Source organism: Aquarana catesbeiana, linkage group LG01, assembly GCF_042186555.1.
Source record: "Aquarana catesbeiana isolate 2022-GZ linkage group LG01, ASM4218655v1, whole genome shotgun sequence".
NCBI lineage: Eukaryota > Metazoa > Chordata > Amphibia > Anura > Ranidae > Aquarana > Aquarana catesbeiana.
Window position 1 is genome coordinate 553,804,903 of NC_133324.1, and position 18,271 is coordinate 553,823,173.

Sequence of the window (18,271 nt, forward strand, 5' to 3'; positions counted from 1 at the left end):
TTAGACCCTCACAGGACATGCCAAATTCAATGTTTGCCTATGAGAGCCGTCTTAACTGATATTACACAATTTGCTCCAACTTGAGAAAAGATTTCTGCACTACTTTGGTCCAACTTGTGTGCGATTTTAGCCCTTGTACATACTCCTAAATAGCATCCAGGTACGTTTAAGTCACAAGGAAGTTGCAGGGAAAAGTCACAGGCAAAGTCGCACAACCTCTTGAAAAAGAGATATAGATACATATAAGGAGGGGGAATATAAATGTAACACATAGGAACATATAGACTAAAACATCTTTTGATATAAATTTGCAAGAAACAATTCATTAAGACCATAAACAGAAAAAACTTCCAGATTGACACTCATCAGGACTTTTTGACTCAGGGGTAGCCAGTGCTTATTTCTCACATGCAGCACTTATGAGTTCTGTTTGATATAGTAGTATTGTTTGATTGTTTGAGTATATTTTCACTAAGTTTTGCTTTTGGAATGGTTCCTCACTGACATTGGAATATACAATTCTTGTTGTTTATAATCCTTGGCTTGTTTAATCAGGGTACCCTCTTCTTTTTTATTGGATGGGATTTCTATATCTACTTGAGAACCCCAGTGTCATCCTATAATATCGGATCATCCATTATTTGGGTACAAGTACATTTTTGGATTGATCTCTGCTTGAATAATCCAGTGCAGGCCCTGAGGAAGTGAGCATATCACAAAATGTGTTGATCCTAAGCACAAAGCAATGATTATATCAATTTGGAAGTTTTTTGCTGTCTATGGTTTTAATGATTTATTTATTTTAAACTTGCAATAAAGACAAGTTTTTAATCTATACATTCCTATGTGGTACATTTAAAGTACTGCTCCTTATATCTCCTACTCTTTCAGTGAGGAAATCGCTTCCATTGTTATTCTAAATGTACTTTAATCGCCAGGATTACTTTCTGAAGCTGTCAGAATTACCCCTCGGGGTACACATACAGTTCACAACATCTGCTCTGAAGGACAGCTGAGAATATTCTAGAACACAATTGCTGTGTACTAAATTTAAATGAGCTTAGGAAAGCATGGGTTAGAATATTAATACTTTTCTTTAAATTTGACTTGTTCTTCTTATGTTCCAGAACTATGGAAGTGGAATGAGACCTCCAAATTCATTAGGTGGTCCTGGAATGCCAGGAATGAATATGTAAGTGAAAAGTATTTTAGCTTGTATGTGCAGTAGCAATCTTTAGCTACCATATAGTAGAGTCCCTGTTGTAGCTATATAGCTATGATTTTAGTAAGATTTGAAGTAATATTATACACTCAGATATTAGATATCCTGCTTTCCCTCTAGGTCTACTTAACTAGCTGTAAAACACATTTTTTTTTGTTCCTGCATCTTGCATCTTGCATTTACACTTACATTTTCCATTTTGGATTATCACTTCCCTGTGACTCTGCGGTTGGGGAAGGTGCATACATCAGAGAATACATATGTAATTGAATGCATCAGGACTACAAGTCCCATGATTCCTTGGGTGCTACCTATAATGCCCCAAGCACAGCATTGGAGCACATGAGCATGGCAGCAAGCAGCATGTAAGGACATAGCCCTGGTTGAGATATAGTATGTCAGGTTGGCTACACAGATCTTCTAGTGAGACCCTGCAAGGCAGTATAGCTACTCTATAAGTGGAAATGAAATACACTAAACTTTCAAAAGGTCATTATACTGAAAGGAATGGAGGAAGGAAGCAAGCAATTATGTAAAAAAAAACTACCGGCTCTCGCTCTCAGCCTCTTTCAAATCTTTAAATTCCTTTTTGCTGCTCTGATCCAACTTCCTGTTAGAGGGTGGCCCTCTCATGCTCTTTCCTGAGATGAACCATGGACTATAGGATTTGTATTGTCCATAGAATGGTGGATTTAGTTGTTAGAGGACAACTATTGTGTGTTGCTCCTTCCAAACACACAAAAGTGAGGGAAAAAGCAGAAACTGGGGAGCTCATGGAGGCCATTACAAGGGGACAGAAAAACAAAGTAAGAAATGATTTCATGGAAAAAATATTACAGGGACATTAAGTAGCGGATGTGTATGAATTATTTTATAGAATAAAGATCAGTGGCAGCTGGTGCTTCATTTTTTGGGGGGCAGCAAACAAACCCCCCTGCCCGCCTGCTTGCTCGCTCGCCCACCCGCATGCTTGTCCACCCGCACTTACCCCATCCAGGTCCCAGGCACTTACCAATCCAGTCGCTTCTCCTCCCAGCCAGTCCAGACTTAGGACCCACTTCCTGTCCTGATTGGCTGGCAGGAGAAGCAGAAAGACAATAGTGAATGTTGATTCGCTAATGTCATGTCAAGTGGGTGGGCTCAGGGCACAGTGCTCTCTGCCCCAAGCCCAACCTTTTTGAAGCCAATTAGAGCCTCGGGTTCTAATCATGTGCTTAAAAAACCCCATAAAAATCCATGCATCTGGCACCCCGCATGGAGGTTAGGGACCGGCACATATAGATTAGGGAGCGGTGCCTCTGCACCCCTCATGGAACACCCACTGCTGATAAAGATATTGTTTGGTGTCCCTTTATTCCTGTCATTCAAGTACACTTGTTTGTGTTTAATTACATGCCAACTTTCTGGGAAAGAAACAAGCACACAATTTGCAAGCAATGTACACACACCGCAACCTCAGTCAGTCCTTCATTATTTTAGGAAAAAACAGACACATCATCACTACATTGTATATAAAAGACACTTGCAATAGTCAACAAATCAGCACCATTAAGTAAGAGCTTATATATAAACAATTTATTAAAATGCTTACCTTAAAAAACAAGTACAGCAGCCACATTTCATGATGTGCCTGAAATAATGACAATAAATGATATCCAAAGTGTATGCAGTTCACTGATTATGCCTGCCATATAGAAAATTGTCTCATACTCCTTATGTTGGCTTTGAGATGCTTAACTTTCATTTCATTTTCCTTCCCAACCACTAACTAAGACCAAATGAAATGCTCACATAAACCTTCTCCTCTCATTTAAAATGGGAGCTGTGCAAAATACATCAGCGAGGTGGGCCCCCTCTTCAGCATTGTTTATTTACTCCACCACTAGCACATTACATACTGTCCTACCAGAAAAATATAATTAAAAAAAAAACCCTTCCACAACTCCCAGAGTATATACATGTCCTTTCCACAACCAGCACAGTATATACATCTGTCCCTCCCCCATCACAGTATATACACCCTTCTCTTCCCCAGCACTGTATATACACTGTACCCTCCCCTTCACAGTATATGCACCCCCTCCGACCATGAGCATGAACAGTTTTATCTGTTTCCAGAATTTACACCAAAAACTGGTACTATCTGCTAAACACTTTCCTGCAAATCAGCACATCTGCAAAGGGCTTTTGTCAGCACCTCAACCTAAAAAAAAGCAATTTATTTTTTCTTACAGACCTCACAGGTTATAGTGTACTGAGTTTGAAAGTAGAGTGCAAGCTCTTGGGACTAAATAATATGGTCTTTTCTTGAAAACGCGCCTCGGATCAAGAGACTGCAAGAGAGTGCAGCATTTTCATACACTGACTTTTGGGCCTAAACAGCTACATTTTCCTTATGCCCCGTACACACAATAGGATTTTCCAACGGAAAATGTTCAATGGGAGATTGTTGTTGGAAATTCCGATGGTGTGTAGGCTCCATCGAACATTTTCCATTGGAATTTCCCACACACAAAATTTGAGATCTGGAAAAACATGGATTTTGTTGTTGGAAAATCCTATCATGTGTACAGGGCATTAGAGAAAAAAAAAATTTTCTTTGGAAAAGTGCAGCTTTTAGAAGACTAATGCCATGTACACACGACTGGTTTTCCCGTCGGAATAAACGCTGAAGGTTTTTCCAACAGAGTTCTGACGGAATTTCGCTCAAGCTTGTCTTGCATACACATGGTCACACCAAATTCCAACTGTCCAGAACGCGGTGATGTACAACACGTACGACAGGACTAGAAAACAGAAGTTCAATAGCCAGTGCGCCACCCTTTGGGCTCCTTCTGCTAATCTCGTGTTTATCTCGTGTTAGTAGAAGTTTGGTGAGAGATGATTCGCGCTTTTCAGCTTTCGTGCTTTTCAGTCCGTTACTGCTCTTCAGTTTGTGCTTGTGGGGTTTGTATCTGTTCTTAAGTGCGTGTAGTCAGTTTGTATCTGTTTTTCAGTGCATTCTTGTCCACATTAAAAGATCGAAGAATTTGCAGCGTGAGGAATGTGCTATCTCCATTACGAACGCTAGTTTTACCAGACCCAGCACTTCCGTCTCATACTTGCTTCAGAGCATGCGCCGTTTTTGGTGTGTCGGAACAGCATACAGACGAGCGTTTTTTCCAATAGTAATTTTTTCCGTCGGAAAAATATAGAACTTGTTCTCTAAGTCTGTCTGAATTTTCGACGGAAAAAGTCTGATGGGGCATACACACGGTCGGAATATACGATGAAAAGCTCACATCGGACTCTTTCTGTTGGAAATTCCGACCGTGTGTACGCAGCATAAGGCTCATGACACACAGGCAACTCTGTCACTAGCGATCCTGCCACTGACAATTTGTCAAAATTGGCAGAATTGCTAAAAGGCTGTCTGTTTGTCCCTACAGTATTGCTCTCTTTTTGTAGCTGAAGCAGCGAGATGTCGCTCTTTGCTAGCGATCGAGATTCAGCAGCATCAAATCAGTGACAGAGTGACATCTCACTGCATCTGGCTACAGAGGCTGCGATCCCACAGAGACACACAGGCAGCCTTTTTAGCGATCCTGCTGATGATGATTGGTGCTGGTGGCAGAGTCGCCCATATATTATCAGCCTAAATTTGGAAGTACATTTTCAACTCCTTGGTCTAAAACAGCACTTTATAGCAACAGCATAAACAGCATAACCTTATAATAATAACTACATAAGTGCAGCTTTTAATACACCGAGTCTGGAAATAAAGTGTTAGCTCCTGGAACTAAAGCAATGTACTTCAATTTCTTTCCAACAATGTGTAGTTTCCAGTATACTGATATGTTTGAGACTGCTAAATAGCATCATATCCTGTCAAAACAAAACATCTTTTGCAAATATTGCAGCTGTTAGTACACTGAGGTTGGAAATTAATTGCCAGCTCTCAGGACTTAAAGAACGGTGTCTGAGTAGGTGTATGGCATCTGATTGTAATCTGCCACCTGCCTGTCTGTCTATCTAGTATAGTACATCATCCTCTCCACCCTGCCTCTTCCCATACATAAAATGACAGCCTGTGCCTGTACGTAGGGTTTTTTTTAGATGGATCTGCACTTCAACCCTGCTGATTGGCTGCCACAGATATCATGCCTGGGTAGGGGGTAGCATTTATATTGAGTCATGAGTCATGCAATTAGTCATGGATGGAACACTAATTATCCATGTATATTGGCCTTGAAACCACTTGGTTCTGACACACACAAATTGATTTGCTTATTCCTATTGTGGACCTTGTTTATTCTATTAGATATTATTGGTAAGTAAATAAACTATTGCTTGTAAAATAATAAATGAAGAAACGAAGAATGAAGAGATTTAAGAGATTTAAGCTTAAATCTGTGTATGTGTGTATATATATATATTCTTCAAAATGTTTCCGCACTTTTATATTTTTGTTGGAAACGGTGAGGACGGGAAGAGTTTTGCTGATAGCATTAAAAAGGTGGTACTATGCTGAGAAAAATGTATCGCAAAGGAAGGTGAATGTGTAGAAAATTGTTTTTGAAATTCTTAATAAAAAGAGTGGAGAAAAAAAAGTGGTGAAATCTTCTGAAAAACCTATATACAATGCTGTGAAAAAGTATTTTGTCCCCTTTCAGATATTTATTTTTTTGCATATTTGTCACACTTACATGATACGGATCATCAAACAAATTTTATTATTATACAAAGATATCCCGAGTAAATACAAAATGCAGTTTTTAAATGATGGTTTCGTTTATTAAGGCAAAAAAGCTGTCCAAACCTGTCTGGCTTTATGTAAAAAAGTAATTGCTCCCTAAACCTAATAACTGGTTGTTCCACCCTTGGTGGCAACAACTGCAATCAAGCGTTTACCATAACTGGCAATGAGTCTTTCGCATTGCTGTGGAGCAATTTTGGCCCACTCTTCTTTGCAGAATTGTTTTAATTCAGTCACATTGGAGGGTTTTCCAGCATGAACGGCCTATGTAGGGTCATGATACAGCATCTCAATTGGATTTAAGTCCGGGCTTTGACTAGGCCACTCCAAAACCTAAATTTTGCTTTGTTTAAACCATTTGGAGGTGGACTTGCTGTTGTGTTTCGGATCATTGTCCTGCTGCATAACCCAAGTGCACTTGAGCTTGAGGTCACAAACTTATGGCCGGACATTCTCCTTTAGGATTTTCTGCTAGAGCTCAGAATTCATGGTTCCATCAATTATGGTAAGTCGTCCGGGTCCTGAACCTGCAAAGCAGCCCCAGACCATCACGCTACCTACACCATGTCTGACTGTCGGTATGATGTTCTTGTTATGAAATGTTGTATTTTTTTTTATGCCAGGTGTAACAGGATGCACACCTTCCAAAAAGTAACATTTTTGTCTCATCAGTCCACAGAATATTTGCCTAAAAGTTTTGGGGATAATCAAGATGTTTTTTGGTAAAAGCGAGATGAGTCTTTGTTTTCATTTTGGTCAGCAGTGGCTTTGGCCTTGGAACTCTCCCATGGATGCCATTTATGCCCAGTCTCTTTCTTATTGTTGATTCATAAACACTGATCTTACCTGAGGCAAGTGAGGCCTACAGTTCTTTAGATGTTGTTCTGGGTTCTTTTATGACCTCCTGGATGAGTCGTCGTCATGCTCTTGGAATAATTTTTGTAGGCTGGCCACTCCTGGGATGGTTAACCACTGTTCTAAGTTATCTCCATTTGTGGATAATGGCTCCCACTGTGGTTCACTGGAGTTCCAAAGCCTTAGAAATGACTTTGAAACCCTTCCTAGACCGATACATGTTCATTATTTTGTTTCTAATCAGTTCTTGAATGTTTTTAGCTTGTGGCATGATGCGTGGCTTTCTGTGATCTGTTAGCGTGCTTCACTTTGTCAGACAGCTTCTATTTATGTGATTTCTTGATATAATAGGTCTGGCAGTAATCAGGCCTGGGTGTGGCAAGTGAAATTTAACTCAGCTTTCCAAAGAATTCTGGGTAATCACAGTTCATTCATGATTCAGCATAGGAGGGGGCAATTACTTTTTCACATAGGGCCAGGCAAGTTTGAACAATTTTTTCCCTTAAAAAATTAAATAATAATTAAGAAAACTGCATCTTGGATTTACTCGGGTTATCTTTGTGTAATATTAAAATTTGCTTGATGATCTGAATCATTTAAGTGTGAGAAATATGCAAAAAAAACAGGAAGGGGGCAAATACTTTTTCACAGCACTGTATATATATATATATATATATATATATATATATATCTACAAATATATAGATATATATCTATAGATATATAGATATACCTATAGATATAGATATAGCTATATCTATATCTATACAGATATAGATATATCTATATATATATATATATATACACAGTCTGGTCCATAAATATTGGGACATCTACACAATTCTAATCTTTTTGGCTCTATACACCACCACAATGGATTTGAAATGAAACAAACAAGATGTGCTTTAACTGCAGACTTTCAGCTCTAATTTGAGGGTATTCACATCCAAATCAGGTGAACAGTCTTTTAAGGGACCAAAAGTAATGGGACAATTGGCTGCTCAGCTGTTCCATGGCCAGGTGTGTGTTATTACCTCATTATCCTATTTACAAGGAGCAGACAAAAGGTCCAGAGTTAATTTCAAGTGTGCTATTTGCATTTGGAAACTGTTGCTGTCAACTCTCAATATGAGATCCAAAGAGCTGTCACTATCAGTGAAGCAAGCCATCATGAGGCTGAAAAAACAAAACAAACCCATCAGAGAGATAGCAAAAACATTAGATGTGGCCAAATCAACTGTTTGGAACATCCTTAAAAAGAAAGAATGCATCAGTGAGCTCAGCAACACCAAAAGACCCGGAAGACCATGGAAAACAAGTTTGGTGGATGACCGAAGAATTCTTTCCCTGGTGAAGAAAACACCCTTCACAACAGTTGGCCAGATCAAGAACACTCTCCGGGAGGTAGGTGTATGTGTGTCAAAGTCAACAATCAAGAGAAGATTTCACCAGAGTGAATACAGAGGGTTCACCACAAGATGTAAACCATTGGTGAGCCTCAGAAACAGGAAGGCCAGATTAGAGTTTGCCAAACAACATCTAAAAAAGCCTTCACAGTTCTGGAACAACATCCTATGGACAGATGAGACCAAGATCAACTTGTACCAGAGTGATGGGAAGAGAAGAGTATGGAGAAGGAAAGGAACTGCTCATGATCCAAAGCATACCACCTCATCAGTGAAGCATGGTGGTGGTGGTGTTATGACGTGGGCAATGGAACTGGTTCTCTTGAATTTATTGATGATGTGACTGCTGACAAAAGCAGCAGGATGAATTCTGAAGTGTTTTGGGCAATATTATCTGCTCATATTCAGCAAAATGCTTCAGAACTCATTGGACAGCGCTTCACAGTGCAGAAGGACAATGACCCGAAGCGAAAGCAACCAAAAACTTTTTTAAGGGAAAGAAGTGGAATGTTATGCAATGGCCAAATCAATCACCTGACCTGAATCCAACTGAGCATGCATTTCACTTGCTGAAGACAAAACTGAAGGGAAATTTGCCCCAAGAACAAGCAGGAACTGAAGATAGTTGCAGTAGGGGCCTGGCAGAGTATCACCAGGGATGAAACCAGGCATCTGGTGATGTCTATGCATTCCAGACTTCAGGCTGTAATTGACTGCAAAGGATTTGCAACGAAGTATTAAAAAGTGAAAGTTTGATGGATGATTGTTAATCTGTCCCATTACTTTTGGTCCCTTAAAAAGTGTGAGGCACATGTACAAACTGTTGTAATTCCTACACCGTTCACATGATTTGGATGTAAATACCCTAAAATTAAAGCTGAAAGTCTACAGTTAAAGCACATCTTGTTCGTTTCATTTCAAATCCATTGTGGTGGTGTATAGAACCAAAAAGATTAGAATTGTGACGATGTCCCAATATTTATGGACCTGACTGTAGATATATAGATATATCTGTATATATTTAGATATATCTATAGCTATATATATATATATATATATATATATATATATATATATATATATATATACAGTATATATATCTATATATACCTATATAGATATATATATCTATATATAGAGAGATATATATATTCGTATAAAATATTGCTTTTTACTAAATATATTAGGATTTTGTTTTTAAATCATAGAGTATACTTTATGAAGCATTGCAACTTAAATTACAAACTTTTTTTTTCTTCCACAGGGGACCTGGAGGTAGAGGTCCTTGGCCAAACCCCAATGCCAATTCAGTAAGCAAACTTAATTATAAAAAGATTTTCAGTTTTAAACAGCCATCTGATATTAGCTACCTGTATTATTCCCATTGCAATGTATATACATCAAAATAAGGATATGTGCCAGAAAGGATAGTAAATAACTATTGTGGATGTCTTATACTATTTTTAAGCTCATTAAGCTCAAAACTAACAGTTTTGCTGAGCTTTTGGTGGAACTGACCTCATTAACAATTTAGCACTATGTGTAAATTATATATTACCATCCTCTTGATTAAAACAAAAGCAGGCTTCAAGTATTACAGGGTTTGCCACTACTTTATCAATGCTTGATACAGATCACACATTAAAAATATATATTCCCTTTCTCAGAATGCTGAGTGAGATATAATGAGTTATTACTAATAATAATTACTATCTCAAATGTAATACATTCAATACATGGTACACGCACGTCACATAGAACTATGTTTTTTTAAATAGAGGGCACAGCTGGTGCTGTTTGCTTTTAGAGTATCTCTCTCTGTCTCATTAAAAGCCTGTATAGACTCGTCTGACCAAATAGGCAAGGGAGAAGGGGGGGAAGAGGAAGTGAGTCACTCCACTGACTCAATCAGTTGTGTTTATGAATTTGATATTGAGTTGGTATTGAGTTCTTTAAACAGACTTTTTACAGCAATGCAGCTAAGGTCAACCTAGAAAATATTTAAAAGCAGACTAGAGCTCCACCTGCTGGCTGGAATGGTAATTTTAAAAATGAATTTGCATTATTTCATTCCATGAAAAAGGACAAAATCTTTTAAAAAATAAAATTGACCTGAACATAAGAGGAAGAAAACAATATATTAAATGCTATTAATAACACTCTACTTTCCCTCTATAATTCACTGTATTCCTCTCTTTTCTATATTCAGATAGCATATTCATCGTCGTCACCAGGAAACTATGTGGTAAAAGGTTTTTTTTATGTTGTAGTCCATTTTTAAATCATTACAATTTTAATAAAGTCAAACACCAGCTTATTTGGTTAACGGTTTGTTTTACAGCATAATCAATAAATAATCTATAATAATTATTTTATTTTATTTAGGGACCTCCAGGTGGTGGAGGGCCTCCAGGAACACCCATAATGCCCAGTCCAGGAGGTAATAATACACAGACAAAAATAGTAGCTTTAACATAGACGGTTGAAATCTCTGTCAATTTTTTATTGCTTATTGCTATCTGACTCCCCACCGGGATCTCTGCACTACTTTTTCACTTTATACTTTTCTGATAAATTTTAGGTCAAAAGACCCACCTTTCCTGCACCCCAGTGTACAATGCTGAAATTGTTGCAGTTTTTATTGATGGAAGTCAATGGTTTTCACTTTTACCTGTTCTCATGCTGTTGATTTAGAAAAAACAAAACCCAAGAGCAAAGCAGCTACCAATTTCTGCTTACATTGATACAAAAAAATCTTTGACTTTGTAAGAGGCAGTCACATTATTCAGCTTGATCAATTGCCCACTGATGAATTATACTAATATTTTGCTGACATATCTGAATGTGCCCATGCACAGTCAGCCTTAGTGGTATTAATGTATTTTTTCCTAAACCAGATACTAATAATTTTACTTACATGCATTTGATTTTTTTTTTAATGCATTTCCTCTTCTTCTTCTGAAACTGACCCCGGCTGCACTGCTACATTTCTGTTATATGTGCGCCCAATGTCCAGAACCTGTAGGAGTCTCCTATACATTTGTGTTTGGAATGACAACTGTTTATGTAGGCTGTTCAGAGCACTGAACACAAAGAAAACAGTTGTCACATTCCGAGGCCCTCCCCACCCTTTCCCTTCCTACATGATTGGGAGTCAGCTGTTTCTTCCAGGTTCTTGTAGCTGTACATGATGATACCACCAGCTCCACCTTCCAGCTACTGTGTGTCGCTGCTCCTGCAGCCTCCTGAAAGATAAGATGGGGATATCCCAGGAGGCTGCAGGAGCAGCAACATGTCATTATTGTTTAGGTAAGAATGGAGGCAGGGGGTGGACCAGAGTTAAAAAAAAAACATACTAAATAAACACAAAAAATTTGATTTTTTTTTAAGTAATGGTGGGGGGTGTTACAGTGAAGAAAATGTAATTTAGGGGTGAGGGGTTGCTGTAAACCTAACCTTTAAATGGAAGATAACATTTAACTCTTAGCCTTAAACAATAACCCTAACATTTAAATTGACCTTATACTTGCTACAACGCTTCACTAAATGTACAAATCTATGCGTGTATGTGTGTTGTTGGGAGGGGGGGTGGAGGTTACATGCTTTTGCTGTGGTGCCTATGCAAGGGTGACATTCATCCATGGAGATCCCTTAGAATGCTGTGTAGCCCATACTTTGGAAGAAGATGATCCTCAAGGTTTGGGCTACTTGTCATTCTCTGGAATCTTATTTAGGGGATGGTGATGTCACCCTCTGCAGTATGGAGGCTGGGGAAAGTTAAGTAACTGATTTTCTAAAGATTTTGGAGTGTTCAAGCCTTTATTATTCATTCTACTGCTGCTTGCACTCTCTCAGATTACATAGCTGAATCAATAGTTAGATATGCATTGTATATAAGCATACACAAAATAGTTACAGCTACATGCATACTGATACTGCATTTTCGTATAAGGCATTTGCATGAATTCTAGCTACTCTGGGTTACACATTATCAGTGAGCTATAGTATAAAATAACATACTGTATGTTACCTGCTAAGAGATGTGGTATAACCGTATTTTTCATCTAATTTTGTGTAGATTCAACAAACTCAAGTGAGAACATGTACACAATGATGAACCCAATAGGACCGGGTGGAAGTAGACCAAATGTAAGTAAAAGATTTTGGTGTCCAAGAAGAAGATGGAAAACCAAAGCATTGCATAACCTCAGTACTTTCTTATACGAATGTGACCCAGGTCATTCATTGGCCTTGTTTCAGTCATAGCCACTGACGTAGAAGCCAGCTGCCATATTTCTATTGTCCTGACTTTATGTAATTTGAACCAAGAATGCAGTAATTTTGTAGCAAATTTCAATGTTTTTTACACAATTCCACTTATGTAAAGTGAGTATTTAAAAAGCTAAAGGAATGTGCATTTTGGACTTAGAAATTGTTAAAGGGAAACTATAGTGTAATGTTTGATTCATATCATGTTTATCTATATGTATACAATCTTTATTTTACTAATAATCACGGATTACTGGATGCTTCATTGACACTCAGTTTGCAGCATATGTTGGGCTCTGTAATAGAACAGCCAAAACTGCCTGCATTCTTTTTGCCTGTCTGAGTGAACTGAATATTCAGGGTGGTGTTATCTCTGCTAGGAGACAGGAAAGTTGTTGCTGTTCAGGTCAATTTTAGCTCAAAAGCTAACATCAGGTGGAGGTGGAGAATGTATTACTCCCCCTTCAAGTGATAAATATGAAATATTATTATATTTACTTGATTTACTTGATAAAGAAAAATAAGCATATATTTTTTAAAAAGATTTTTGTACCAAACAAAAAAAAAATGAAATTGAAATTTACATTATTATCTTTCAGGGTTTGATGGGCTGCTTCTGCTCGTGTTTATATCAGCTTAATGTATATATGACTATACCCACACAAACTGTATATACAATATATGTTAAACATATATACAATGTAGCACCCTCCTAGCTTAGGTTCTTAGGCAAATTTAGTTGTGGCTCAGGGAGCAGTGTGTATTTGTTCTGGCCTGTGCAGGGTCTTAGGTGTTGGGAGTTTGAATGCTCCTCTCTGCCTCTATAAGAAGCTTCTAGAGCATAAGGCAGGAGATTCAAATCAACCAGCTTCAATGTTTTTCAGGCTTCAGCCTATCCATAGAGGGGAAGTGTCTAGTAGGAGGCAAGAGTGTGAAAAAAGTCTAAGACACTGGAGAACAGGGTTCCTTCTCCCCAGGAGGTTTTCAAAGGTGCAGAGGCTGTTGCTGCTCAGCAGCTCATGAACTGAACTGTTCAAGGAGGCTACAGAAGTGCTACGATTTAAGGCTCAAGTGGACTTGGCCTTAAGTCAGAACTGACTGCAGAACCACACCACAAGTGATCTGGTCCTGAGAGGCACCATCTCACTCACAGGTTTGGGTCCGGAGTAAGCTAGGAGGAGGCAGCTTTCCTAGGGATGTGTGAGTAGTGACTTTGAATTACCGTATTTATTGGCGTATAACACACATTTTTTCCCCTGAAAATAGGGGGCAAATCACGGGTGCGTGTTGTACGCCGATAGTGTACCTCGGAGGGGAAGGAGGGGGATGAGCGCCGCCGGAATTCACCGAGCCCTCATCTCCTGTTTACTCTCCCACTCAGCTCTCCCTCGGCTCTCACGTCACACACACAGTGCCGCCTCCGCAACCCGCATTGGAGCAGTGCTCTGTCTATCACAGGAGCTGGTCCAATGCCAATGGCGGAGGCGGGACTGTGTGTGTGAGAGCCGTGTGAGAGCTGAGTGAAAGCCGAATGAGAGCCGAGTAAACAGGAGATGATGGCTCTGTGATTTCCTGCATGGTTCAGGCTGCATTGATGGGAGATGGGCTGCAGATGGACATTGGTCAGGCTGCAGATGGGCATTGATCAGGCTGCAGATAGGCATTGATCAGGCTGCATTGAGGCTGCAGTTGAACATTGATCAGGCTGCAGATGGACATTGGTCAGGCTGCAGATGGGCATTGATCAGGCTGCAGATGGGCATTGATCAGGCTGAACTGAGGCTGCAGATGGACATTGATCAGGCTGCAGATGGACATTGATCAGGCTGCACATGGGCATTGATCAGGCTACTTTGATGGGAAATGGGGAGGCTGCAGATGGGCACGAATCAGGCTGCATTTATGGGCACTGACCCTTAATTTGCTTCAAAGTTGTTTATTTAAAAAATAAGTTTTTCTCCTGAAACTTTCCTCTTAAAATGAAGGTTTGTGTTATACGCCTGTGCGTGTTATACGCCGATAAATACGGTAATCCCTGAAAACGTGACTGTGTGCTGGATGCTACACTGGGTACTCATAGTTTCCCAATAGTGCAGGGTAACCGGAGACCCAAAATTTGCCCCCTGGTCTTCAGCTGCGGGGCCTTGGACTGTTCTTAATCAATATCTCTACTGTTAGGAAAGACTGTACTTTAAACACTGCTGTTTCTGAGCGTTTTGAAGTAACCCAGGCCAAGTTCCTTCCCCTTCTCATTGAAGTTCTGCAAGCAATAAACTTTAAAGTGATTGTAAAGTCTGGTGTTATAAAAAAATAAAAAATAAACATGTTATACTTACCTGCTCTTTGCAGTTGGTTTTGCACAGAGCAGCCTGGATCCTCCTCTTCCTCCTCTTCCTCCTCTTCCAGCTCCTCCCTCCTGTTAAGTGCCCCCACAGCAAACACCCGAGCTGAGCTACAGCTCCATGTGTCCATTCAGACACAGAGCTGCTGTTCGGCCCTGCCCCCTCTCTCTCTCCTGATTGGCTAACTGACTTTGATTGACAGCCGTGGGAGCCAATGGCGCCACTTCTGTGTCCCAGCCAATCAGGAAGGAGAGACACGGACTGCCGAGGGACTAGTGGACATCTCTGGAGAGAGATGGGGCTAAGATAAGTATTAGCTGGGGAGGCTGCTGTACACAGAAGGCTTTTTGTCTTAATGCACAACATGCATTAGGCTAAAAAAACCTTCTGCCTTTACAACCCCTTTAAAAGGATATCCCCTAGACCAGTGATGGTGAACCTTGGCACCCCAGATGTTTTGGAACTACATTTGCCATGATGCTCATGGACTCTGCAGTGTAGTTGAGCATCATAGGAAATGTAGTTCCAAAACATCTGGGGTGCCAAGGTTCACCATCACTGGTTTAGACTGTTAATTGGAGCCAGAGGGAATGGACTGTTGCATGGGTGACTGGCAGCCTCTGTACTGTTTGGGAAAGAACCAATAAAATCAGCGGCCCCTGCAATAGTAGTAGTGCTACAATAATATACTATGTTATACTATGCAAATATTCATAACTTTAAATAGTATAAAGTTATGACATGTAAGAGATTTTGAACTTTCTTTTCTTGTAGTTTCCAATGGGTCCAGGTCCTGATGGCCCAATGGGAGCAATGGGTGCAATGGAACCTCATCATATGAATGGATCACTAGGTAAGCACCTAGCTTTTAACGGTCTGTAGGAATTTGAAGTTTATGTAACAGAATGTTTTACCTGCCTTAGAGCAGTATTAAATGAAAAAACAAATATTTATTATATTGTGTCTTACCAATTTTTAGATGTGTTGGCTCCATTAATTCTTTTTTTAGGCTACCTTTCATCTATTTCATATAGTGATCCAGTCAGTAAGTCTGCTGTTTTTCAAAAGAACAAATTCTCTGTTAGATATATTGGTTTACAGGGATGGGAATGACCTTTTAACCCCGGTAGAGATGCTTACAATGATCAGCTTTTATTTGTGTAAAACCTTTATTCCATAAAGAAAAAAAACTACTGTAACTGATTATAAAGTTATAGCTGGTGGTTAGCTTCATTTTGTTAATGCAGTTAAATCTGCTAGTTCATCTAACACTCACCTCCCCCCAGACTGACAAGTCTGCTGTCCAAAGGTGCCCCCCGTGCTCCTTCATCCAGAGTCTAGGAACTCTAATATAGGAGGTGTGTTACTGGCCAGATCACCGGGTGAAAACAGGTGGGGAAAAGCCTAAAAAAGAAAACTTATACAGCCATCACATCTGAGAATTGGTAAGCTGCAATGTAATACATTTTTAGTTTTGGGTTTAATACAGCTTTATTTTATTTCTGGACACTGAAAACAACCACGATTATAGGGCGAAAGGGGAAAGCATTATATAATAATTTTTTTTTTAACACCAGAATTTGCTTCTACAATTTAGGCATCTTTTCCAGGGGCATAAAAATGCATGTTAAGTGTTTTTGATTACGCATCTGAATGCAAGTGTATTGTTTTCAATGGGGACATGAACACAGGTGTAAAAGCATACATTCAGATCTGTAACCAAAAATCTAAAAATTTGCATCCAAGGACATGCATGTTTTGAGCTTGCGAGTGTAAATGTGTGTAAACGTATATGCATAGATGTAAACATTGCACTCTAATATTTAAAAAAAAAAAAAAACAGGAGGATATAGAACTACAGAATACATTTAAAAAATGGATCTAAAGGCAAGCATTTTACTGATCTTTTATGCAGGATCCTTTTTTCTAAAAACACCTTTCCTATATGACCAGTAAAGTCTGTGGTTGTCTGCATGTAGTCTTAAAGTAATACTGGGCTCATGCTATGTGTATTTGCTTTGTTATATCCTGCATTGTATATTAACTTGAAATCTGATATTGCAATTTGTAGGGGGCTTTTTTAGAGAGGGCCAAAAGTATTCTTTTCTTAAAAAAAATTTAAAATGAAATGTCTAATAAGATGAAATTCCTTACGCTACCGTTTAACGTAAAGGGGTAAGTAAATTAAAATTATGCATCTGCGCACATTGACATTATGTGTCCCCACATGTATGAAAAAAAAATGGATAATATTAATTGATGTGGCACTTTACTTTTATTTGGCTGAATATATTGTGGAATTTCTTGATAAGATGTGTCTTAATTGATCTGTTTATACAAAAGTGATACTGTGTAAATCTGTCATAAAAACAAAAATCAGAATGTGTACTATTCAGCTCCAATTCTGTGAAGTGCTTCCAATATTATAAAGTGCCCTCCGTGCTATGTATTATAAGTTCATATATATCCACATATACAGTGCCTCAAAATTCATACATTAAAATTCATATATATACAGATATTAAAGTGCATCAAAATATAAATCGTGTTTAAAATGTTATAGTGCCAAACACTCCGTGCATCTATCAGACAACTTTTGTGAATACAGTGCCTTGAAAAAAGTATTCATATTCCTTGAAATTGTCTACATTTTGTCATGTTACAACTAAAAACGTAATTGTATTTTATTGGGATTTTATGTGATAGACCAACACAAAGTGGCACATAACTGCGAAGTGGAAGGAAAATGATAAATGGTTTTCAATTTTTTTTACAAATAAATATCTGAAAAGTGTGAACAAGAAATTTTGAGAGAGTGGGACTTTAAAGGTACGTCATATATAAGACAAAAACAATTAAAAAAGTATAAATCATTTATTTAAAGAACACAGAGTAAACATATGGCTACAGTTGCAATCATAGTCCTAGGTATGCACACCTAACCTAACCCTGACCAAATGACAGAACTGAAGTCACATAGATAATATTCCTACGTCCTGGAGTTTTAACATGTTTCGCCAAAGCGGCTTCATCGGAAAAAGGACGGAGGTATTATTCAATCAATGAATATTAAAAAACAGCAAACTGTGCACAACCTTAAGTGTGTAAAGAAGAAACACAAAAATTAACACATTGCAATACAATAAATTTAACAAAATATAGCACTATACATACATGGTCCACATGGTCCACCAAGCAAAGGAATACCTCCACCTAGACCCCAAGGGAGGATGAGGGAATAGAGAGAGAAGAGAAGAAAAAAAAAACCCAAACAAAGCCCAATCCCCATACCTCAAAAATGGGTCCTGGAGTGAGCACGGTTGGTAAGAAACCCCCCAATGGGCTTCAATACCTGCATCCACAACCAGTCCACAATATATAAGACTTCACGTAGGGAGGGATGTAGTTTTTTATTTAAACACAGAGATGAAAGTGCAGCAGT

The 18,271-nt window shown here is 38.8% G+C and overlaps 1 protein-coding gene across 3 annotated transcripts in view; it reads left to right on the forward strand.

Moving 5' to 3' along the window:
- The window catches only part of SSBP4 (single stranded DNA binding protein 4), a 735,140-nt gene that overhangs the window by 707,812 nt on the left and 9,057 nt on the right, over window positions 1-18,271 (forward strand). For all 3 annotated transcript variants that reach the window (XM_073595915.1, XM_073595931.1, XM_073595924.1), the window contains 6 exons: window positions 1,128-1,192; window positions 9,483-9,528; window positions 10,428-10,463; window positions 10,604-10,658; window positions 12,297-12,367; window positions 15,604-15,682. In XM_073595915.1, coding sequence (XP_073452016.1) covers window positions 1,128-1,192; window positions 9,483-9,528; window positions 10,428-10,463; window positions 10,604-10,658; window positions 12,297-12,367; window positions 15,604-15,682 — 352 coding nt within the window. The remainder of the gene's footprint in view (window positions 1-1,127; window positions 1,193-9,482; window positions 9,529-10,427; window positions 10,464-10,603; window positions 10,659-12,296; window positions 12,368-15,603; window positions 15,683-18,271) is intronic.